The sequence below is a fragment of the Erythrolamprus reginae genome, chromosome 1 (assembly GCF_031021105.1).
Source record: "Erythrolamprus reginae isolate rEryReg1 chromosome 1, rEryReg1.hap1, whole genome shotgun sequence".
In the NCBI taxonomy this organism is placed as follows: domain Eukaryota; kingdom Metazoa; phylum Chordata; class Lepidosauria; order Squamata; family Dipsadidae; genus Erythrolamprus; species Erythrolamprus reginae.
In genome coordinates this window covers 130029293-130055478 of record NC_091950.1, presented here as the reverse complement: position 1 = coordinate 130055478, position 26186 = coordinate 130029293, and the positions used below count along the sequence as shown (strand labels likewise).

Here is a 26186-nt window from a genome sequence, read left to right as displayed (position 1 = left end):
CTAGACATGTTATCTCAGAATAAATCACACCGAATTCCAGATGACTTATAAAATTCATTGTTAATTGACAACATGGGTCATTTGCATGGTTCTCTACCCTCTGCTCTCTTCACATATCCTTTCTCTGCTTTTTTCATTCATATTTCACTCCCCATTAATTTTTCTGCACATTATTAGTTTGCCTTCTCTTTTTAAAATATACTTATGAATTAAGAGTTGTAACCTTGACTTGCAGAAGTTTAAGGTTATTGTAACAACCCTGTATTTCTTCTTCATTTTTCCTCCTTTTCCCCTATTGAAACCTGTGCTTCATCTGAAGCAGATATGTGGCATGAACTTCTGAATTCCACCAATTGTTTTAAATAGAAGTGTATGGAGGAATTCAAAGGTGAAGCAAGGAAATGGAAAATAACTCTTGCTTGACTCCCAGAAGATCCTTGATTTGACAATAATGCTGTTTGACATACATTAGATATAGGAAAAAAGGGTATGGAATAAGAAGCTGCCCAGAACCTGGAGGACAAAATGACATAGAATTGAGAAGAATGTTTCAGAATTAGTGAAGGATTGATCTCTCTTCATACAACATCAATCAGTCCCAACTAAATGCGTTTAGGGTGTATTGAGGCTACAAACTTCAGAAGTCCTAACTACTTAAGCCAAGAAGTTTTAGCTTTTGGAAAAATAAGATTTCTCTTAATATGTGCTGAAAAGGGTGGGGGAACTGACATGGTAGCCACAAAAGCTTATATTGCATAAAAGGTTTATATGTTCATAAAGGACTATTCCTTGTGAATGTTTTTATTGTAAAAACACTGTTTATGTTTTAAAACTAGATCCTAGCTTTATGCAAAAATGAAATAAGGAGGGTTTTTTTCTTCTGGAATTGCAGCTAGATTCTGTAATTGGTCATAAATATTGTAACATTTACAGAAAAACCTTTATTTCTATTTATTAGGAACAAATAAATGAAATATTTGCTAACTAACCATAGCAAGGGCTTGCATTCTTTGATGCTAAAAAGATAAAATCAAAATCATAGTCAGTTTAAGATTATTCACACCGTGAATAATTGTTTTAAAAAAAATGAAAAGTATGATACTGAGAAATATCTTATTCTGGAGAATCAATGCATTCTTAACACAAACATAGTCTAATATGGTTTGGAAATAAGATGGGTGCTGAACCCCTGACAATTATTGGTGTTGGTGAGGGTGTTGTTCCATATGGAGGGGCATTTATGTTGTGTCACTTTGGACATATTTTAAAATGTAAAATCAAATTGGGCAGCTTCTAAATCTAATGGATAAATGAATGGTTAAATGGCATAGTTTTATTCATGTATCCATTAGATTATTTATCCATTAGATTTAGAAGCTGCCAATTTGAAAAAATTGAAAAATAAACATAAAAAAGAATGTTTATTTCCTATCCCCTTGTTTCATGGAAATAATTCTCTGTGTGCACTTTTAATATTACTATGCTTCAGCAGAGGATATCTGTATTTCCATAGCATCCTTTTATTTCACTTTAAAAGTTAGCACAATATCAATCATTTGCAGAATAAGACTGTGAATTCCTTTTTGTTTACACAAGGTTGACAAACGATTCATGAGCAAAGTAGCATTATATAGCTTGGCAAATTCACCATTACGGGGTCCCTATTTGGCTGCCTTTACATGGTCTATTAACTTTCTTCACCAATGACTTCTGATTTTGCTTACTACTTACTTTCTTTTATCTTCCTCTTTTCAAACTCAAAGTTCAAAAGCGCTCAGATTAACATATCACTCTTGTTTTTGTTCTCTTGCGGTTTGTTACATCTTGATCCATGATACTTCTTACCTGATGAAGTTCATGAGCCAGGTATGTGACACAACTTCCAAATCCTCCTATTCTCTAATATGTACATAATATACATTTGTGTGAATGGGATATTGAAAGAGAATAAACAAGATCAATGAGTACTATTAACCTACTATCACAAACAAGTATGTTTCTGCTTTATTGCTCTATACTCATAGCTGCATTAACCTACCATTATAGTTTTTCAAATTTTCACAGCTTCCACAAATACCTGTGGACCTTTTTTTTTTCCAATCTACCCATTAATCACCCATTCTGCCAATAAGGCATACCTATGTTTATATTTTTATACTTTTTCCTTCTTTGCTTCACATCACTATTCTTTCCACCATGATGCTTCTGGTAGAAGTCTGGGAAGAAGGTATGTACTGTCCATTCAATCAACTTTATTTTACCTCTTCCTTATTTTATCTAGGGTGGCACCAACAGTGTTCAACAATATTTCCAATCACTCGTGGATAAGTTGGACAATGTCAAAATATTGAGTTTTTCTTAGTAGATTATTCTAGAATATTCTGATTACACAAACAGAGCCCCACACTTGAGAATCTCTTTAAAGTGACTTGAATTCTTTAGAGACAAAGCAAAATTGAGATATATTTACATGAAATTTTAAAATGTCATAACATAAAAAAGAGCTTTGTTAATATGATAAGAGGGATTTTTGAGAGGCCTTTTTTTTTTTGGGAAAGAACAGCTCTCTAACTCTCTCTGATGATGTAGCCTTGAAAAACTACCTTCCCAAACTGTAAGACTGCTGTTAAGTCTGTTTGCACTGTGTGACAGTGGGATTATCCTCACATCTGACCAACATTCCTCTAAACTGTCCTACTATTTTTAGAGCGCATGTCCTTCTGACATAGCCTTCATCTTGTCCCCAATTCCTTAGGGAGGCAACTTACTTTCGTTTTTGATTGTTTTGGAATTAAGATAGTGTTTCCCCCCTTTTGTTTGCCTTGCCATATAGACATTCTACAAAGCCTCTGAGGAGGTTTCATTGGTCATTTTCAGCTATTTGTACGGACTCCTCCTTCTGACTGAAAGGGGTGTGTGTGTGCCTGTGACAAAGAATTACACTATGAGAGGGGAAGTGTGCCCGAATGGAATATGCCTATATATGTGGGGAAAACATTGAGGAGTCATTGCCTACAATTTGCACTGCATTTATATTCCTGGCAGTGTGATTTGTTGTTGTTCTGGCAATAGGTAAAGCCCTTGCCTAGCTATCATACTATTCTTATAAGATTTTTTTTTTTTTTCCTGCCAAATATATATTCCAAAGCAAATATATATTCCAACCATTGCAGGGACGTGAGATCTCCATTTGCCATCTTCCCAGCTGGCTTTCAAGCAATGGGAAGCCAGATTCACTTCACAACTGCATGATCCTCTTAAGAACTGCAGTGCTTCACTTAATTGTGGTAAACACAGTTAAACTGGGCGTAACAACTGCCTTGCTCAGAAACAGAAATTCTGCTCTGGTCTTAAGTCGAGGACCACCTGTATTTAGTATTTGTTCATAGTCTGACATTCTCATTATGATACTAATGAACTTTTCTAAATTTAAGTTGTCCTCATAGAAAGTTATAAAGAACACTAGGGACGAATAACAGCTGTTTTGCTGCTTTCTACATTTCAGATTCTGAAAGGGAGAGATCATGACTTTTTTTTTTACATGCTACCAATTTCTTCTTTCTTTTAAAAGCTCCTGTGTTTATCTCTCTCTCTCTCTCTTTAAGTATGGGCTTTATCTTTTGGCAGGATTTGTGTAGAAATTACAGTATACCTTTGAATATTTATATATAAGAAAGTGACTGAGATTAAAAAATAAAAGGACATCAGAAGAAAGGAATATTTATTTGCATGTTTTATTCAGTTTCTTCAAAAAAAGAAATATCCTAACCTAAATTGAACTAGAACTAATTTTTTATTTCCTTTGCTTTTGGTGTTATTTTATATTCTGGGAGTATATAAATATTTGTTCTATTCCTGGAGCAAATAAACAAAAAACTTTTAAAAAAAACCCCAAGTGTTCATGGAAAACTTCTTAAAAGTCAAACAACTACTTAAGCAAGAACATTATACAATATATAATTTAGCATTGATTTAGTGCCAATAGAAGAGAATACTGTATATATAGCTCACGGTTGAACCGTGTAGTTCTCATTGTTCTCAGAGCTTAGTTGTTTGTTTGGAGATATTTAATTACCCAACTGGACAACATCATTATCTAAATATTAGCTAGAAAGACAATGAAATGTTTCCAAGTTACACCTGAGTTCAGAAAACACCAATAATTCTATATGAATGTAGTGGAAATGCAAAATGTAACAAGATTTTTTAAAAAATGACAGGACATGGGAGTTTGGTTAAGAAGAAAAAAAAGCGTGAACATGCCATAATCATATGAAAATTATTTTGTGCGTTAAACAAATGCTTTTCAACCAGTGGGTTTTCTTCTTGTAATTTGTCATAGTTTTCATATTTCATTTTCCCATTCGCCATCAATATTTATTATTTTTTCTGCATAGTTTGTTAGCTGGCTTTGGCTAGAATAATTCAGAAACTGGATAAAAATGTCTCTATATAAAATTATCAGGTAATTTATTACTCCAAAGCAGATTGTTTGTTTTAAGGCTGGTATTATTAAATGTTTCTTTCATTTAACAGAGAGGAACAAGAGTCATGTTTTGCTTTAAAATGATTGGTTTTGACCTGAATGAATAATATATTTTCCCAATCACTTGTATTCTTTAGACATTTTATGCATTCAGAGGCAGATTGATTGGTTTTTTTAAAAGTTAGACTATGTACTGTACAAAGTATTACGTCGAAAAAGCAATGAACTTTTTACTGCCGAAATAGCACCACAAAACCAAATTTTTTAAAAAGGCTGTAAGAGCAATGCAAGACTGAATTCTTTGAATTCATGTATGGGCTTACAGAAGGTATCTCAATTTTGAGAACAAGATGCAGACATTAAATGAAATTATTGCCTTCTGGATATTATTCCAAAGTTTTCACGCAGACTGCTCTTTCTGAACCTTTTTCCTCCTAAATGAAATTTAGTTTGTCAAAGAGTATGTCTTTATGATATGTCAGAAGCGTAATTCATTTTAAAATTCATATATTTAATCTCATAAATGTATGTATGTATGTGTATACACACACATACACAAATACACACATCTATGTATCATCTATCTATCTATCTATCTATCTATCTATCTATCTATCTATCTATCTATCTATCTATCTATCTATCTATCTATCTATCATCATTTGGTTTTAACAAATGAAGTAGAATTTATTATGTTCATGTTTCTTGCTTTCATCTTTTTTCCTTCTTTCCTCCCCTGCTTATTTCCTGCTTTGCTATATTTAGAGAGGAAACCCAGAGCACCAGTACCAACGTAAGTTTAGGACATGTTTAATGGGGAAATATTTATAGCCATTCTTGACTTTGGTTTTAAATGTTTATGGTTCATGTATTGCAAATGAGGATAGCCAGTTTAGATATTTGGTGCCTCTCACATTTAGTTAGCTACATTTATCTATAATTTCTACATATTTCATACTTCATTTTAGGATGAAATGTAAAGATCTTTTTTGAATAATAAAGTTTTCACAATTAGATGTGCATATGGTCCATCCATAATACGCACAGAACTACCGGTAACAGCCTGTGGAGATTTCTCAGTCATCCAAAGATGGATGTCCCAAAGATGCTTTTTCAGGAGGCAAATGGATTTTCTTGTTTTTTCTTGTAAAGACATTAAGCTTCTCATCCATGAAGCTTCTTCAGCTCTGACAGGATAGTGCAAAATGGAAGGATCTATATTTCATGCAAACAGTTGATAATCTGCATCCTTTTAGAGCAGGGTTAAGGTTATGCATTCCCTGGTCTTGCCTTCCTGGAGCTCCCCAGTCCTGCCCGAGCCATCACAGATGCCTCTGACATTGAGCTGTCCATGCCCCCCACAAGGTCAAACAGATCCCTGATGTGGCCCTCCATGAAATTGAGTTTGTCACCCCTGTTTTAGAGGGTCGTTGAAGCACTTGAAGGTTTAACTTTTTTCCTCAAGTTCCGGTAGTCTGCAATTTTTATACAATTTGTAATGAACACCTTTTGAATTGTTTGGTGATAGTAATGGATTTCCAGAGAAAAATTGCACACTACAGGAAACCTCTAAGTGCTTCAATAACCTTGTAAATGGATGCAGAATACCAGTTGTCTGCAAGGAATATAAATCCTTCCATTCCCCACTATCCTTTCAGAGCTGAAGAAGCTTCTTGGATGAGAAGCGAAATGTCTTCAAAAGAAAAAAACCCAGAATGACAAGTTGCCTCTTGAAAAAGCACCTTTGGGTCAGAGCAATAGTCTTATTGGATATGTTGCAATGGTTGTCCGTAACCTCATACTTGCAGGTATCTTATGACTATAAATTCCAGAAAGCCCAGCTGTTAACTGGAAGTTATGGAACTGCAATCTCCATATATCTAGAAGGCACCAGATTGGGGAAGACTAATTTGGAGACTAATAGCATAAATATTTCTCTAATGTTTTGAAGGGTGAAATGAGGAAAAAACGAAGCTATTTGGTAAAGTAGGACATTACACAAAAAGTACAGAGGTTCATTCACACTTTCCAGTGCATATTAATTAAATGGGAGATATACATCTTCATCCAGATTCATTTATAATATAGAATTATCATAGATAATTAATGCTTTCAACAGATCAAAGAAAATCCAATGTAATCATGATTATTACATTTACATTTTTAGAAATTGTCAAACTATTTCTGATGCTTCTCTATCTAATAGAATTGGAATGGATAATTTGTAAAATTAATGTTTTGCACTGGAGGAAAAATGTGATTGTTGCTAGACAAGGTCAGGCTTCAAGTAATGAACACATCATAAACTGAACTTCAAGGCATTTTCCTCAAAGAACAGATTTATTTACATTCACCATCTTGTCTTTACTGGTAAAAAGCCAGTAGTAAAGTTCCCAGGCTTTTCACCCCAATGTACCATATTTTTCAGAGTATAAGATGCACCGGAGTATAAGATGCACCTTAATTTTGGGGGGAGGAAAATAGGGAAAAAATCTACCTACCAGGTATTCATCTGGCTGGTGTCCTTAGTCTGTTCAGCTTCAGCACATTATTTTATCCTCTGGTTAGGCTGAAAAAGCCTTTTTCAGAGTGAGTAAGAATGGAAACAAGCCTGCAAAGACTTAGAGCAGGAAAAAATCTTCTTCGGAGGGAGTAGGAAGCTGGGAAGATCGTTAGCACCTAATTAGGGCTGGAAAAAAAGCTTTGAAAAAGCTACATTCAGAGTATAAGATGCACCAAAATTTCCAGTCTCTTTTAGGGAGGAAAAGGGTGCATCTTATACTCAGAAGAATATGGTAAGTTTCAGTTTCTCAAGTTTCCAAATATCTGTCACATTGTACAACCAAGATGCTCAGCAACGTCTCTCCTCCTCCTGGAGTCAGCCAGATGTTGGAATGTGGTTGACTCATTATTTATGAATGCTGTTTTGATTGAAGGCTCCATCCCCCTTCAACTCCAAACTGTGTCAAACTGAATGCATGTCAGAATGCCCAAGGATACAAACAATCCCACATCCCAAAATAATTCAGGCTTGACAGACAGTGTATCAAACCCATTAACAGTTTTAAATTCCACTTTCCAAATCCTGTAGTATGATTTTCTTAAATAGTATTTGGGCAAAGTTTATTTCAGTTAAATTGTCATGCAAGTAAATCTTTCAAAATATTTTTTTCCTCAGGAACTTATGTGTTTTTCTTTCTCTTAACATCCACATAGGTTGACTGCACCTAAGATCCCAGAGGGCGAGAAAGTAGACTTTGACGTAAGTATTGCTGGTTCTTCCAGTGAAACTCTTTTCTTGCTAATCTAAATTTTAGACAAGAAAGTGGTTTCATCACAGTATAAAAATAATTTCTGAATAAGTTTCATAACTATGAGAAGATATAACTGATGCAACTGATGGAAGTTTCAATAAATGGGAATAAGTAAAGTTTTTCTGAGCAGGAAATCTACAACATCCCAATAATTGTACTTAGTGTCATGGAACCTTGCTTCCTCTCCTTTCTTTCCCCAGGATATTCAGAAGAAGAGGCAGAACAAAGACTTGATTGAGCTTCAAGCCTTAATTGATAATCACTTTGAAAGCCGCAAAAAAGAGGAAGAAGACATAATGGCTCTTAAAGAGAGAATTGTAAGTTTTCCTCAAGTAGTCAACAGCTATTGTAAGGTGTTCAGTACGCAGATGGACCATGAATTAAATTAAATGTTAAGGGAACCAATGAATGAGCAGAATATCTGTGTTCGACAGCCCCAGGCCTGCTGGCAAAGATGTGTCTTCAGTATCTTCTGAAAGGCCGGGAGAGTTGGAGCAGTGCAAATCTCTGGGGGGAGTTGATTCCAAAGGGCTGGAGCCTCCACAGAGAAGGCTCTTCCCCTAGGACCCACCAGCCGGCATTGCTTGGCTAACGGGACTTGGAGAAGGCCAACTCTGTTGGCTTTGCTTGTCAGAAAGGATGATCACATGATCCTAGAACACTAGTAATAAATATGAGTCTCTGAATTTTGATCATGATGCTGCAGCGGTTGTGTTAAAAATGGTCATAGGTCACTTTTTTCAGTGACATTGAAACTTTGGTCACTAAATGAACTGTTGTAAGTCAAGGACTACCTTTATATCAATTTAAGAATATTTTTGTCATAAAAAATAACAGAATCATAGAGTGGGAAGGTCCCTTGGAGATCTTCTAGTTTAACCCCCTGCTCAACTAGGAAACTTTATATTTTCAGACAAAGGATTGTCCAATTTCTTCTTAAATATCTCCAGTGTTGGAGCACCCACAACTTCAGGAGGCAAATTATTGCACTGATTAATTGTTATGTCAGGAAATTTCTCCTTAATTCTAGGTTGTTTCTCTCCTTGATTAGTTTCCACCTGTTCCTTCTTGTCCAGCCTTCAGGTGCTTTGGAGAATAACTTCACTCCTTCTTCTTTGTGGCAACCCCTGAGATATTGTAACACTGCTATCATGACTCCCCCGTCCTTTTTCTCATTAAACTAGACATACCCAGTTCCTGCCACCATTCTTCATATACTTTAGCCTCCAGGCCCGTTGTTCTGTCCGGCTCTCTGGTAGAATCCTCCCAAAAATTCACAGGTACAAATTTCAGACACACACACGTTTGAAAATTCAAAACAATGTTCTTTATAATGAAAATTCACTTAAACCAAGCCCTCTTTTGGTATAGCAAAGAGCACTCGTCTCCAAACAAATTGGTAATTTGTACAAGTCCCTTATCAGTTCTGTGATACTTAGCTTGCAGCTGTGAGGCAATTCACAGTCCTTCTTCTTTCACAAAGTGAAACACACTTTGCCCTGGTTTAGTTTCAAAGCGGGGAAAAATCAGCACACAAAAGGTCAAAGTCAGTAAAGCAGTCACGAAACACAACGATCAGATAATCCTCCACAAGGGCCAAACCCACAGGCTGCTATTTATAGCAGCCTCACTAATTACCATAGCCCCACCCAACCACAGGTGGCCTCATTTTCTTTGATAATAATCTCTCAGTTGTTGTTGCCTATGCATCGCTCTCCGCATGCGTGGCTGTATCATTAACTCTTGTTCTGAATCCAAGGAGGAGCTAGATAATTGATCTCCTTCTGAGCTGTCTGCCCCACTCTCCTCCTCCCTGTCACTCATTTCTTCTTGTTCAGAGGAGCCTTCATCAGCAGATTCCACCGGGGGCAAAACAGGCCTGCAGCATGTGGATGTCTCCCCTACATCCACAGTCCTTGGGGTAGGAGCTGGGCCAGAGCTAACCACAACACCCATTATAATCTTTGTTGTTCTTCTCTGAACTCCTTATAGAGCCTCATCTTAATACTGTTCACAGTTTAACTTCAACTGTTCATTCTCAAGGACATTTTTCAAAGCGTTATGTTCTGGAACTGAATACAGTACTAACTAAATTACTGCTCTTTTTCTGCAATGCATAGGAAAAACGTAGAGCTGAGAGGGCTGACCAGCAAAGAATCCGAGCTGAGAAAGAAAAGGAGCGTCAGGCCAGACTTGCTGTGAGTTTATCTACAACTTTTCATCATTAGTATCTCAATCATTGTCCTCAATGTAAGATGATCTGTCAAGAGTCTTTGGAGAGGGGCAGCATACAAATCTAATAAATTAAATTAAATTAAGAGTTATGACTATTACTTTTGGCTTTATGTTACCATTTCCCCCCCAAAAAATGTCCCAGATGCAAAATTCTCTATTCTGCCTTTGCAAGTCCCAGGTATGAACCAGTGTTTGTTCCTACTATTTGTTTCATAGGAGGAAAAGGCAAGAAGAGAGGAGGAAGATGCCAAGAGGAGGGCTGAAGATGATATGAAGAAGAAGAAAGCCCTCTCCTCTATGGGTGCCACATACAGCAGCTATTTGGCTAAGGTAAATCTACTGATGGGTAGGGGAAACCAGAATGTGATCAGGAACGAGCATCGTTCATCTGAAAAATATCCAAGAATTTCTTGGAATTCTTTAATTCTGTAATTTTACAAAGGCAAAAACTTCAAGAAGAGGCCAAAGAAATCTACCACAGGAAGAGCATGCTAGTCTCTATTTTAGAGCCACGGGAGCCATGGGACTAGCCGTCCTGGAGGAAGAAGGGCTTGCTGCCTAAAAGTGATCCCTTGTTCTGGTCCCGTGAGCTCAACTCGGGGTACTGGTGACGAGTGTAATCCAGGCTCTGGGCTCAAGCTGCTGCTACTTAATGCCAGGTCAGTGGTAAATAAAGCTCTCCTCATCCGGATGAGGAGGCCGACCTGGCATGTGTGACCGAAACCTGGCTGGGCCCAGAGGGAGGAGTTCCTCTCTCAGAAATTTGCCCAGCCGGGTTTAGGGTATGGCATCAGCCTCGACCCCAGGGAAGGGGGGAAAGAGTGGCTACTGTAGCCAAGGAGACCCTCTGCCTGCGTAGACTCGTTGCTCCTGAGATTGCGGGTTGTGAGTCCCTCCTTATGAAGTTGGACTTAGGGGTTCAGGTGGGCTTGTTGCTCACGTACCTGCCTCTCAGCTGCCTGTCAACAGCCCTGCCTGTGCTGCTCGAGGGGGTGGCTGGCCTGGCAGTGGAGTTCCCCGGACTTATTGTCCTAGGGGACTTCAATCTACTGTCACTCGGCGGTTCCTCCGGGTTAGCACAGGAGTTCATGGCCACCACGACAGCCATGGACCTGACCCAAGTAGTTCAGGGTCCGACTCACGAGGGGGGACACACGCCAGACATGGTATTCCTCTCGGGACAATTGAGTAATGGTCTGAAACTAAGGGGCTTAGAAGCATTACCTTTGTCATGGTCAGACCATTTTCTACTGCGGCTTGATTTCCTGGTTCCAATCCTCCCCCGCAGGGAGGTGGAACCAACTAGGTGGTTCCACCCCAGATGCCTGATGGACCCAGAGGGCTTTCAGGGAGCGCTTGGGGTTTTGCCAGATTCACTCGTTCACAGCTTGGCAGAGTCTCTTGCTGTGGCCTGGAATAGGGCTGCAGCGGAGGCTCTTGACCGAATTGCACCATTGCGACCTCTCTGTGGCACTAGACCCCATAGAGCTCCATGGTTCAATGAGGAGCTCCGGGAGTTGAAACACCAGAAGGGATGTCCAGAGAAGCGATGGAGGAAGAGTAAATCCGAATCCGATCGAACACTTGTAAGAGCTCATATTAAGACTTACAAAATGGTGCTCAAGGTGGCAAGATGCGCATACCATGCCGCCTTGATTGCATCAGTGGAATCCGGCCTGGCCACTCTGTTCAGGGTGACCCACTCCCTTTTAATCACGGGGGTGTTGGGGAGCCTTTGTAGGGCAGTGCCGAGGAATTTAACTCGTTTTTCACTGATAAAGTCGCACGGATTTGGGTGGACCTCAACTCCAATTGCATAGCAGTATGGGATGACAACGTGTCAGTCGATGTGACTGGGGCTCATCTTTGTCCATCTGTTTGGGAGGAGCTTGACTTGGTGACACCTGATGAAGTGGACAAGGCCATTGGAGTTGTGAGTTCCGCCACCTATTTACTGGATCCGTGTCCCTCTTGGTTGGTTTTGGCTAACTGAGAGATGACATGGAGCTGGGTCCAGGAGATTGTCAACACTTCCTTGGGGAGGGGGTACTTACCGGCTCCTTATAAGGAGGTACTTGTGCACCCCCTCCTCAAGAAGCCTTCCCTGGACCCAGCCTTGCTTAATAACTACCGTCCAGTCTCTAACCTTCCCTTTATGGGAAAGGTTGTTGAGAAGGTGGTGGCACTCCAACTCCAGCAGTCCTTGGAAGAAGCTGATTATCTAGGCCCTCAACAGTCAGGATTCAGGCCTGGCTACAGCACAGAAACTGCTTTGGTCATGTTGATGGATGATCTCTGGCGGGCTCGGGACAGGGGCTTGTCCTCTGTCCTGGTGCTTCTTGACCTCGCAGTGGCTTTCGATACCATCGACCATGGTATCCTTCTGCACCGGCTGGAGGGGTTGGGAGTGGGAGGCACTGTCCTCCAGTGGTTCTCCTCCTACCTCTCCAGTCGGTCGCAGTCGGTGTTAGTGGGGGTCAGAGGTCGACCTCTAGGTTTCTCACTTGTGGGGTGACTCAGGGGTCGGTCCTCTCCCCCCTTCTATTTAATATCTACATGAAACCGCTGGGTGAGATCATCCAAAGTATGTATGCCGATGATACCCAGTTATACATCTCCACCCCATGTCCAGTCAGCGAAGCAGTGGAAGTGATGTGCCAGTGCCTGGAGGCTGTTGGGGTCTGGATGGGTGTCAACAAGCTCAAACTCAACCCTGACAAGACGGAGTGGCTGTGGGTTTTGCCTCCCAAGGACAATTCCATCTGTCCATCCATTACCCTGGGGGAGGGGAATCATTGACCCCCTCAGAGAGGGTTCTCAACTTGGGCGTCCTCCTCAATCCACAGCTAACATTGGAACACCATCTTTCAGCTGTGGCGATGAGGGCGTTTGCCCAGGTTCACCTGGTGCCCCAATTGCGGCCCTATTTGGACAGGGAGTCATTGCTCACAGTCGCTCATGCCCTCATCACCTCGAGGTTCGATTACTGCAACACTCTCTACATGGGACTACCTTTGAAAAGTGTTCAGAAACTTCAGATCATGCAGAATGCGGCCGCGAGAGCTATCGTGGGGCTTCCTAGATTCGCCCACGTTTCTCTAACACTCTGTGGCTTGCACTGGCTGCAGATCAGTTTCCGGTCACAATTCAAAGTGTTGGTAATGACTTTTAAAGCCCTACATGGCATTGAGTCTCACAACTTAGCTTTGATTTAATGGTTCTTCAGCCCTGAAGGATAGGTTTTATGGCTTCTGGGGCATTCCCTACAATGAATCAGAAAGACATGTAAAATAGGCATGTTGGCAAATTCTTAGAAACAATTGCTTTGGTGGTAACTTGATGGCTCCTGAATATATCAGATTATATTCCAGGCACTATGTTTAGTGCATTGATGGAGGGTGATATGAATTGTGATAAAGTATTTTTACAATTCAGGAATACTGCTCTCCTGTCAGGTTTTGATGTTCTTCATTAATTCCTTCAATGGGATGCATCCGATGATCATTTGTTTATTTATATCCCATAAATATATCCATCACACCGTCCTCCTCCTATTTTCCTCGCAACAACATCCTTTTGAGCTGGGATATGAGAGAGCGACTGGCCCCAAGACACCTAGCTGGTTTTCATGGCTAAGATAGGACTTCAACTCATAGACATTCTAGCCTCAACCACTAGATCAATCTGTCTCTTTAATAATCTTTAAACTCATTCTGCACAGGCTGACCAAAAGAGAGGAAAGAAACAAACTGCAAGGGAACTGAAGAAGAAAATTTTGGCAGACAGACGCAAACCTCTGAATGTTGATCATCTTAGTGAAGACAAACTGAGGTACAAAAAAAATAAATCCCAACCTCCCCCACGGCCTATGGTACTATGGTACATACAAGATTGATCTTGTGCTCAAATTTGTTTAGTACTTTTTGTGGTATTTAAAAAAATAGAAGGTGATATTTAAGAAAATAACATTGGTTATTATTTAAATAATTATTTAATCCTGATGAATTCTATCAAATTCGACTTAACATAAATACACAATATTTAACTTGAATAGGTAATGTAAAAATAATATATATAGTAAGAAAAATAATATATTAAATTATAACTTCTGACTGCAATTGCAACATTATTAAATTATTTATTTATTTATTAGATTTGTATGCCGCCCCTCTCTGAAGACTCGGAGGTTAAAAATAAACAGATGGGGCCTCTATATTTCAGTAAATAAATACAAAAAAATATTAATGATAACATGTTTAAGCATGTCAATATAAATATAGAGATAGAGATATAGCTCTCACAAAGGCATATAAAATATATCTGAATAAGTTTAGCAGTTATAAAAGCAGGGAATAAAAACAAATAAACAATTACAGTGATACTTCATCTTACAAACTTAATCGGTTCCGGGACGAGGTTTGTAAGGTGAAATGTTTGTAAGACAAAACAATGTTTCCCATAGGAATCAATGGAAAAGCGATTAATGCGTGCAAGCCCAAATCTCACCCCTTTTGCCAGCCGAAGCACCCGTTTCTGCGCTGCTGGGATTCCCCTGAGACTCCTCTCCATGGGAAACCCACCTCCGGACTTCCGTGTTTTTGTGATGCTGCAGGGGAATCCCAGCAGAGGAATCACAGCAGCACAAAAACGGGTGCTTCGCTGGCAAAAGGGGTGAGTCTGGAGGTGGGTTTTCGAGGACTTCCGTGTTTTTTGATGCTGCAATTTCGCTGAGGCTCCCTTCACTGGAAATCCCACCTCCGGACTTCCGTTGCCAGTGAAGTGCCCGTTTTTGCGCTGCTGGGATTCCCCTGCAGCATCGCAAAAAAAGGAAGTCTGGATGTGGTGTTTCCCATGGAGGGGAGCCTCAGGGGAATCCCAGCAGCGCAAAAATGGGCGCTTTGCTGGCAACAGAAGTCTGGAGACGGGGCTTCCCAGTGACGGCGGCTTGGGTTTGTAAGGTGAAAATAGTTTGGAAGAAGAGGCAAAAAAATCTTAAACCCCGGGTTTGTATCTCGAAAAGTTTGTATGAGGGGTTTGTAAGATGAGGTATCACTGTATTCCCAACACATCCAATAAGATTCACCCAATTATCTATACTGGGTCCAAAATACTTCAGTTTTTTTTCATTAAGTATCCACAGGGTAAGTAATAAAATGGTCAGGCTCTCTATTGATATTTAGGCATTCAAATAATTCCTCATAAGGAAAAGCTACATGTGGGATTGATGAAATCCACAACTAGAGTTGTGTATTGAGCTTACGTAAATATGTCTCTTTACAGTTGCTAATTGTTTGAGTTGTATATCATTCTTTAATATATCTCCACTTCTTCACAAATAAATAGGGAAAAGGCCAAAGAAATGTGGGACTATCTGTATGAGCTGGAGACGGAAAAATATGAATATTTAGAGAAGATCAAGAGGCAAAAATATGATGTGAGTAGGAAAAGAGATCTTGGCTTTGATTTTTGTTTATTTTTGGGTTTAAATCAGTTCTATTCCTAAGGGAGACCTGGACTGAAGACCATAGAAGACCATTAAAGCCCATATACTATTATGAATGTTTATCAAGAGAATTCAGTTTTTCATCCCAGAGTGATAATATCTCAATTGTACACCTAGGGTGGATTTCTGCCTTCTACTTAAAATATGTTCTATGATGCACCTGAAAATATTATGAAATAACTTTATCATTTTAATTAATATTCTTTCTTTTTAAGCATCTCCATAAATCAGATGGCTTATTCATGATGTTAAACCCCATCACAGCCAAGCCAAGCAGGGGAGCCAACAATCTCTAAAATTCCCTTGCAGTGTCGGTACTACACTGAAATATCTATGAAACTAATAATGAACTCATTTCTGATGTCCCCAGCCTCTATTAATTCTCCAGCCTCATCTTTGTGTGAATTTATGCAAGCAGAAAAGCCAGCACCATTCTCTTCTATCCTCTGGAGAATGCTATATAAGACAATCAATATTGGGTTTTTTTAAAAAAAACTATTCATTATATCTTCTTCATATTGTGTGGAAGAAAATATTTGAACTTTGTCTACAAGCTCTGAGCATGGTTATACCATGCTCAGTTATACCACTCTACCTGTGTTTTAATTGATATTGTAGATAGAGCCAAATAATTTGCCACATTTAATTGCTCATAGTACACGCTTTACATTCTACGGCACATGGTGGGGACACAAAAAAAATGAGTGTAGGAATAAACTGGTGGATTGAACAATTGTTATTTCTGTACTTGGAATTGGATTTTAGGAAATAGGGAAGAATAAGGAAACCCTCTTACACCAGTTGCCGGCTTTTATGTTGAGATCATCCTTTGCAATGCACTCACAAAACAATGAGAGAGTTCTGACAGTGTTAAAAGGCAAATGCTTGTCTGTTTCTGAGTACCTATTACAAAAAACCCTCTCGATTTGTTAAGAACCCCAAAGTCAATAATGATCTTAATCTTTCTTAGATTTTATCACTACGTTGCAGGGTGCAGGCACTGGCCAAGTTGTAAGTACAATGAGTTCATCCAGATGATATAAGCAGCAAAAGATTTTGACATGCATGAGCCTCCTGCATGTTGGGAGTCGGTAAACAAAATTTGCATAGATAAACAACAGGCTGGCATTCAATTTCTGGCATACAAAACAAGAAATAGCCCCATTCCTTCCTCTCTTTTTTCCTCATCAACCTTTATCACATTAATTTAAAAGTAGCTGAATAGAGATTAACGTTGTGTTCTGCAGATCAGCCTTCCTCAGCCCGGTGTGTTGGCTTGTAGCTCCTATAATCCAGGAAGCATAGCCAAAGATAGTAGTGGACAGCAGGTTAGAAAGATGGTGGTTGGTTGTCCAAATTATCTATGGTAATTTCCCACTTGTCCAAATAAAGAAAAAGAAAAAAACTGCATTTTTTTTTCTTCTTCAAAAGGCAACTGGACTGGGGGTTTTTTTGAGGAAGAAAACTATCTTCTTCTCATCCAATGATAAAGTTTCTTGGATGAGAAATGAAATATTTTCTTCTTTCTCCTCAAAGAAAAGAAACAGCCCAGTTGCCTTTTGAAGAAAAAAGCTCGTTTGACACAGCTCTGACCTGGATAACTGAGAATCTCCACTGACATTTAGAAAAAGCCAGGTGAGAAAGCTCACCAGGAGCTCAATGCACCATTTGTTTACACATATTTAATATAAAAACCACACCAGAAAATAGGTGAGATATAGAAGGCAAACCAGAGGCACGTCTTTTCAGATTTGTCTTGCTAATTTAAAGAAATTTGTTGGGTTATGTCAAAGGTATGGAAGTACACCAGAAGATGTTGAAGCCCTGATAATAAAGTAAATTAGCTACAGATGTTTGGAGCTGGTGTCAAACAGCAACCAGAGAAAACCGAATTGGGGGATGGAACTTGGTTCTGAGCCACCAAGGCAACACCTATGGGATTTTTTTAAAAAAATAATTGTACAATTAAAGGGAAAATTGCTGTTAGCCATAAGAACAATTGGATAGCAAGGAAAGTTCATAAGAAAGCAAAATAAAGGAAGCACTGCTTTTAGAGCCATTTCTTGTCCAACTTTGTTGCTCAGGAATCTAAGTGCCATGCCTATTGTCTATCTTCCTTCACACATAGAAAAGAAGGTAAGTTATAAGTACCAACGCTAGTCTGGTAAACTAAGTTCCTTAATCAACCCCCTTGGTTAAGAGGCAGAATCAGTATCAATGCCCTCAGTTCCACAAGGCACTGTTCAAAATCTACAAATAAGCAAGTAAGTATATCGGGTAGCTGAGTTTTCCTTTTTTGTGTTGTCCCGTTGCTTCCAATGTTGGAGTCTCTCATTTCTGTTTGTCATGGAAGAAAGTCCCACTCTGTGAATTCAAGATGGTGAACAAGACATCTTATGGTTTGAATATTGTGAAGTTACAGCACAGGAAGTTGCTGCAAAATAATGATAGAAGGGCTTAGAAGAAACTTAGAAGAAATGCTTAATTGGCCAGCTGTCTGTTAAGATGAAAGTAGTATGTTTATTGCATAGCTAACAAAGGAATGAAAATATTAAGGATGATGCTGTAAATAATGGCAACATTTTATTTTTTTCCCTATTCCTCTTTATTTCCTTGAGTCATAAGTTATATTTTGATTTCTATGATAACTGAAGCATTTTCATCACATAAAATTGCAACTGCCCAAACCCTAGAAAATGGTTTTTAAATTTCCGGCATGCTTCTTAGTTTGTCTTCCCTACAACCTGGAATATTTTTTTTCTTTTACTCTTCGGAAAGTGCTACATCAATTTGTGAAATAACAGGATCACCTTTAAATAGGAAGTGTCTGTTCACAAAGGTAATAACCCAAATTAGACCCTTTTTTATAATTGGCCAGCCTTTATGCTCAAAGAATTCTAAGAGCTGGTTTTCTTTCTTCCCTTTGCCTAATGATTAAAATTATAAGCACATAATTAAGTCAGTCATAGAAATGTTTTTTCAGCTAGGCATTCACCCAAATGAATTACTGCTGATTATTATGATTCATCCAAATGAATTACAGTGGAACCCCGACATAAGAGCTGCTCTACTTAAGAGCAACTCGAGATAAGAGCTGGGAGGGGAGAGATATTTCTGTTCTACTTACAAGCCCAAATTCGAGATACAAGCGCCAAGGAGCTGTCTCCTGAAGCCAAACGCTAACTTCCGCGTTCGGCTTCAGGAGACAGCTGCGAAGCGGCGCGCGTGTTTTAAAAGGTTGCAGCCGGCCTGGGGGGCTCGGGGGGGTGCTTGCAGCTTTCTTTCTTGCTCTTTTTCTTTCTCTCTTTTACCTTCCCTTCCTCTATTTCTTCTTTTCTTTCTCCTTCCCACCTTCTTCCCTCCCTCCCTCCCTCCCTTCACTCATTCCTCTCTTACTCTCCCCTTTCATAAGTTTCCTTGCTTCCTTCCTCTGTTCCTGTCCCTTCCCCCTTTCTTTCTTTCTTTCTTTCTTTCTTTCTTTCTTGCTTGCTCTTTTTCTTTCTCTCTTTTACCTTCCCTTCCTCTATTTCTTCTTTTCTTTCTCCTTCCCACCTTCTTCCCTCCCTCCCTCCCTTCACTCATTCCTCTCTTACTCTCCCCTTTCATAAGTTTCCTTGCTTCCTTCCTCTGTTCCTGTCCCTTCCCTCTTTCCTTCCTTCCTTCCCACCCTCCGTCCATTCATTCACCCATTCCTCTCTTGATCGCTTAAAGCCGGTCCCTGGTGCAAAAAGGGTTGGGGACCTCTGTCCTACAGGATTGGGTGGCAGAGAAGTTGAACATATGTAAATTTAAAAGTTTAAGAAAGTTTACAAGTTAAGTGAAAGAAACTTCATTATTCATTTATATGTACATGTACATTTCTTCATTAAAAACATGTCTTTCTGCATAATTTAGACTAACTTTGTGAGTTTTTTGAGGGCTGGAACCAATTAAAATTATTTACATTAATTCCTATGGGGAAAAGTCGTTCGAGATAAGAGCTGCTCGACTTAAGAGCCCAGGTCCGGAACGAATTAAACTCGTATCTCGAGGTACCACTGTACTCTTGATTATTATGACAGTAGGGAAAACATGAGAAAAAAAAATTAATGGTGCTGATAAAGTAGCAAATGAAGTTTTAAGTCATTCAACTATATTGTGCCAAAATAATAATGAGATAAGTTATCAGTGATAGTTGGTGATGGTTGGTGATGCTATGAAGACACTTTAAGACATGACTGAGGGCATAGCTTTTTTTAGAAGGATTACTTCATCAAATATTGCTGACAGCTTTTCTATTTTGATTTATGCATAGGAAAATTTCTATTGCTGGAACAGATTTTTGGAATCTTTTTAATTTAATAGTAACCATCAATTCTCATTTTATATTTTTACTTTGCACACCCTCTTTTTCTTTCATTTTTACCTGAAGTATGAAGAGGCTTTCATCATTTCAGTTCCCAAGAAATCTGAATTTACTCAGTATTAACTTCAGGAAAGAATTAATGCTGAGCAAATTTTTTCATTGGTTTACTTCTTGTTTTAGAGGCATTCTATATCAGCCTTTCATCAATTAAATAAATCAATATTCCATCTTCTTGACCACTATCTACAATCTATATACATTTCAGCAACAATTATTTTTATTATGACTAATCTAAAATCAGAATATTTTCAAACTCTCATTTCAGCTTTCAAAAAGTGAGGTTTTCTTTATTTTTTTTCTCCCTTTGTTTTGGAAAAATAAGAAAGCAAACTCAAATTAACAATATCAAGAAGTTTTATAAGAAAGCCAACTCAAACAAAATTGAGTGAGCTTGCAAATATAACATACACGCATAGATGCATGGACATGCACTTGCAGCTGTACAATAGCTATAATCTTGAGGTGAACAGAAAGTTGTACTTGGATTTCATGTTTTACAATTTGATCACATTATGTAAGAAATGGGTTAACTTTCCATTGACCACTTTCCATTGACCCTTTTTTCATGCAGTTTAGCTTGAAACTGTTAATTCTTTCTTTTAGAAAGCTTTGACAAGCTTTGGCTAGCAGAGATGGGAGGATGAATAGACTGATAGATCTCACACAAAGTTTTGTTAGCTACTAGACAATAGAATTCATTATTGGCCAAGTGTTATTTATTTATTTGTTTGTTTGTTTGTTTGTTTGTTAGATTTGTATGCCGCCCCTCTCCGTAGACTCGGGGCGGCTCACAGCAACAATAAAACAATGTACAACAAATCTAATAATTTAAAAACACTAAAACCCATTATTAAAGCAAACATACACACAAACATACCATGCATAAAGATTTGTCTTTAATGCATATGCTTTTAGTGTTCATAAAAAGACAAGAAACATCCATCAAGAATCATGAGGTACAATACTTAATGATTGTCATAGGGTAGAAATAAGCAATCAGGAAACAATCAATATTAATATAAATTGTAGGGATATAAGCAACAAGTTACAGTCGTACAGTCATAAGTGGGAGGAGATGGGTGATAGGAACGATGAGAAGACTAATAGTAGTATTAATGTAGACTTAGTGAATAGGTTGACAGTGCTGAGGGAATTATTTGTTTAGTAGAGTGATGGCGTGTGGGGGGAAAACTGTTCTTGTGCCTAGTTGTTCTGGTGTGTTCTGGAGTTCTAGACAGGAAGTATAAACAAAAATGCTTGTAATTAGGAGGATTAGTTTGGAGTCCAGGCTTTCAGAAACCTGGAACTTGATATAAAAAGGCAGAGATAATATGTAACTGAACATGTACTCCCCAATTCAACACCTCAGGAAGGAAAACTATATTAATGAACCTTGCCAGTTATTTAAAAGTTTGGTTTTAATTCCAATTACTGATAAAGTATATTACCAAACCATCTCCAGGTACTGTGTTATTTATACCTCCTATAGTTTGTAAAAGTATAAAATATGAAAAACAGTTTAAGTACTTTGAACATCAGCATAGACATTCACAGGAAAACTGCTATATACAGTACCAGCTGGAGAGAGAAAAAACCTGGGGAACATCCATAATTTTCTTGGATAAGGATGAGGAGTTCCCAGTTACTGAAGAAGTATAAGACTTTGTCCTTTTTTACATTCCTCTCATTACCTTGTCTGTAGACATTTCCTGCTTTGCAATCAACATTTTTCTGCTCTGCTTTGCTGAATAAGTTCTTTTGGTTTTCACTTCTCTTGGATGCATATTACTCTTGGATCCACAAACCTCCTGCCCATATCTTACTATGGTGAAACACAGCTGGTAAATCGCTCTCTCCATGATGGCAAGCAGATCATTTTTTAAAACTTAAGTCATATTTATTTGCAGATTACCACCTTCAGAAATCGGATTGATCAGGCCCAGAAACAGTGAGTACCCTGGTTACTTTTCCAGTCTGAAGACTGGAATATCGATCTGTTTGCAGTAGTCACTTCAGTCTTCTTCCATCTATTTCTTATTGGAAAGGAACAAAGTGGAAAAGCATAGTCGCTAAAGCCCACTCTTTTCTTTCCTTTAAAAAAATACTTCGGTGAAACTGAAATGAACCCATAATCCTCTCCCAAATAACCCTCTTTTTTCCCCAACAATCTTGGTGAGGCTCACCTGCCAATATACTACCCTTTGTGCTGGCATGGGAAGCATACTTTCCAAGATTGTAAGGAATAGGATTTAATAACACTAATATTCAGTATTTGCCACTGCCACATGGACATCATGTGGCATGGCTTGGCCAATGGTTCTTTTTGATGCATTGTATAATCTTATCTCCCTTCATCTAATTCAAATTATCCCCTGATTGTTTTATTCCATAGTTTCATTACTGCATGTGTCAATTGAGAAACCTAATGCTTTAGATATACAAAGGCAGTGACAGTGTGAAACAATAATCAAATGAAAGGAAGGACGGAGAGGGGATCATTCTAGAAGAAATTACAGTATGTAGGAGGGGTGAACTCTCAAAACTTCTCTTTTCATACAGCAGTGGTTCTCAACCTTCCTAATGCCGCAACCCCTTAATACAGTTCCTCATGTTGTGGTGACCCCCAACCATAAGTCTAGCACCAAGTCTCCCAACAGAGCTTTAAGCTGATTGGCAGGAAGGTCAGAAGGACACCCCCAATGTAAATGCTTGATTAGTCAGATTGTAAAAATATGTTCCAAAGCACCAGAATAGAACCTTTAGTTCCTAACACCATGGGAAATTTGTCTTTTCTCATGGTCTTAGGCGACCCCTATGAAATAGTCATTCGACCCCCAAAGGGGTCCCAACCCACAGGTTGAGAACCACTGTCATACAGGGAAGGAAAACCAGCTCATTGATATGCCTGGGTCAATAAAATGCATAGAATTCTAGGTGTTTTGTTTATTTGTATCATATTGTTCAGTGAATGGTGCTTTGGGCTCATTAATAGCTCTTAATCGACCCTTTTAATTCATAAAAAGTATAATCCTTGTTGCAGAACTGGAGGCAATTCAGATAAATCTGCTATTTTAAAAGCAATAGGGCATGCTGAAAGTTAGTTAGGATGATGTGCCATTCTTTAGAAGACAAAACATAAAAAGAATACAGAACAAGACCTAAGCATGCTTGTGTGGGACCACAGTCTGCACAAGAATTCTAAAGATTAACTATTCTCATAGTTAAAGATTATGAGCTTCATGAAATAATCAGGCGACAAATCTTACAAAGAAATAATAAAAAGAAAAGAAACAAAGAAGGTATACCAAAATTTGGCCAACTGCATTAATAAGATGTTTTTAATAATTGATACGGATATTACTAGAAGATACGGCAGCACATAAATATAAGTTTCTAGCACAAATGTCTGTTATCATCAGAAGACATCCAATGGCTATTTGTCTTTGAGGACAAAAGCTGTTTTAGAAGAGAAAAAGTCCTATGTTAAATGACAGGTAAAGTATTCAATTGTTGTGTGTACAAATTGTGATGTCACTGACATGTTCCCGTATGTGAAACTACCACTGAGAAAAATCACCACTGTTATCATGTAAGCTTTAAAGATATTCTTTTTACTGTTATCTTTCATGTTCTATGGAAGAGTTGATATAGGAAGTGCCCAAATAGCAAGTAATCTAAACTGCAGTTATCAAACCCATAGCTACTAATCCAAGTTAGCATGCCAATAATAGCATTGTGGCTGCAATTTGTTACTGGGGCAAGTATGGTGTTCTGTACTAAACTAATGTACTCAATTAGAACTTAACAGTGCATAACTGAGCTCAGAATTAAGGTAGGTTTTGCATGTTTCAGATATTGTTGGGTTTTTTTGCATGCAAAAGAAAACAATTTGAAATCTTGTCAAGAGTAGCAGAATCTACACAAGATTTTTTCCACCTGTCTTTAGAAGACATTTTTTACCTTGATGAAGTTTAAATGAAGTTGTACAACTTAAAAAAATTGCTTTGTGGATCATGATTTATCACAAATTCTGAATGTATGATGTTTCAATTAGTATTTAAAGTCCAGTTTGGGTAACTTCTGAGTTTGGGGTGGATCATTAAGGAGACAATGCAATCCATTTGTGAGTGTTCAAACTAAATTGAAAAGTTGGCAGAAACTAAATACTGTATAAATTATACACTTGATAGTTTTAATACATAACTATAATTGCATCTAAATTTCAAAGATAGCTCAGCTATTAAAGTATGAGACCTTACATTTCTGACAAATCTGACTAGAACTCAGGCAACTGTTGCATTAAAAAAAAAAGTTGACTGTCTCCTTGAAAATCTAGCTAGTTCCAGGAGCCAGACCTGAACAGATTGCCAGCAGCTATTCCTTGATTAAGAGATAAGCAAAATAGATCTGATAAGAGTAGAACACATCAGCATTTCATATGCTTTAATGTTACAGTGACCTGAAATGAAAAGCTTGCCTAAAAAGGCAAGATCAAGAAAAAGGTAAGAGTATTTATTGCAGCAGCAAGACACGTTTTTATCCTATTTGTATTACAGCAGCAAGAAGGCCGGAGCCAAGGGCAAAGTTGGAGGACGCTGGAAGTAAAGATCTGGAAGGTCCCTGCAGGAAGATTCATCAATGGTGGCATGGCCAAACATCACTGGCTCATCTTCCCTATTTAGCTACCAATTCCTCTCTCTCTTGCCTGAACAAAACCATAATTGCAACAACAGCCTGGATTGCCTACTGCTTATCTTTAGGGTGCCCAATCTCAGCTCTGCATGATGACGAGTCCCTGCTGATACTGGTCCCATGTGCATCTTTTCTGAATTCCAGCCCTACATTGCCACATAAATTGCAGTGTATGAATCTTTTGGTTTTGTAAATAAAGCATAGTCAATAATATACTTCAGACCTGCAACTGCTGTCTAGCCATTCTTTTTTTTTTCCATTATAGTAATTCATTTACCAAACCCTGGAATTTATTGGCCTTGTCAATAAAATCTGGCAAAGGACCACTGAAGTCAATAAATGAATGCTAGTTTACATCCACCAATGACTGTAAGCTATTTATGTATAACTTGAATGCTGATCTTATGCGTGCTTATTCAAAAGTAAACTCCATTGGTCTATGCCAGTGGTCCCCAAACTACGGCCCGCGGGCCACATGCGGCCCACTGAGGCCATTTATCCGGCCCACCGGTGAGTAACAAGAGCACAGGGAAAAGAGAGAGAGAGAGAAAGAAAAGGGAAAGAGAGGGAGGGAAGGAGAAGTGGAGAGGAATGAAGGAGGGAAGGAAGGAAGGAGAAATGGAGGGAACAAGGAAGGAAGGAAGGAAGGAAGGAAGAAATGAATGGAGGGACAGAGGAAGGAAGGACTGGTGTTTTTTTGGGGGGGGGATGTAATTTTTTAAAAATTTTCTCTCAACATACATTCAAACAACACAGTGTACCATCTAATTTTCCATGAATAAAATGCAGTATTTTGTTAGTAACTAATATCAATCATAAAAAAGTTGCAAAAGTTTTTTTTTCTAATTTTGTCATCCAGTTACATTCCTTTTCTTTTAATTAAATTTCCTCCTTAATGTTCCTTCAAAAAGTGCAATATCAATTATATTTCTAACTTATGAACCATTATGCCAAAGTGCTTTCTTCTTTCTTTATACATTTTTCATAAGCCAAGAAAACCTTGTATAGCCAATCAGATGTCAACAAAAGAAAATTAAAAACAAAACATAAACATATATGAATTTCAGACCTTCTCCCCCCTCTAAATAGTACGTTCCCATTTTGTTTTTTACTTTAAAACAAGGTATATGTAGTGTGCATAGGAATTTGTTCATAGTTTTTTTTATAGTCCTGCCCTCCAACAGTCCGAGGGACAGTGAACTGGCCCCCTGTGTAAAAAGTTTGGGGACCCCTGGTCTATGCGGATAATGAAGAACTCATAAGATTGTACTCAGAAAGCCAAAACAGCCCAATTGAAAAATCAATAGCAGTAACATTTAGACTTATTTACTGCATCATAGTGCTTGTACAGCCCTCTCTAAGCGGTTTACAGAATCAGCATATTGTCCCCAACCATCTGGGTCCTCATTTTACCCACCTTGGAAGGATGGAAGGCTGAGTCAACCTTGAGCCGGTGGTGAGATTTGAACTGCTGAACTACAGCTAGCTGAAGTGCCCTGCAGTGCTGTACTCTAACCACTGCGCCACACCGGCTCAAGGTAATAAGGGTGA

The 26186-nt window shown here is 38.5% G+C and overlaps 1 protein-coding gene and 1 long non-coding RNA gene across 2 annotated transcripts in view; one reads left to right on the top strand and one right to left on the bottom strand.

Moving 5' to 3' along the window:
• LOC139174519 (uncharacterized) overlaps positions 1-26186 on the bottom strand; it is a 40306-nt gene that overhangs the window by 5090 nt on the left and 9030 nt on the right. The window lies entirely within an intron of this gene.
• Positions 1175-24773, top strand: TNNT3 (troponin T3, fast skeletal type). The gene is made up of 11 exons (XM_070733208.1): positions 1175-1208; positions 1855-1866; positions 5252-5279; positions 7703-7748; positions 8001-8117; positions 9921-9998; positions 10252-10365; positions 13757-13866; positions 15379-15469; positions 16509-16549; positions 24500-24773. The coding sequence occupies exons 1-11, from the start codon at positions 1175-1177 to the stop codon at positions 24546-24548; spliced, it is 720 nt and encodes a 239-aa protein (XP_070589309.1). The 3' UTR covers positions 24549-24773.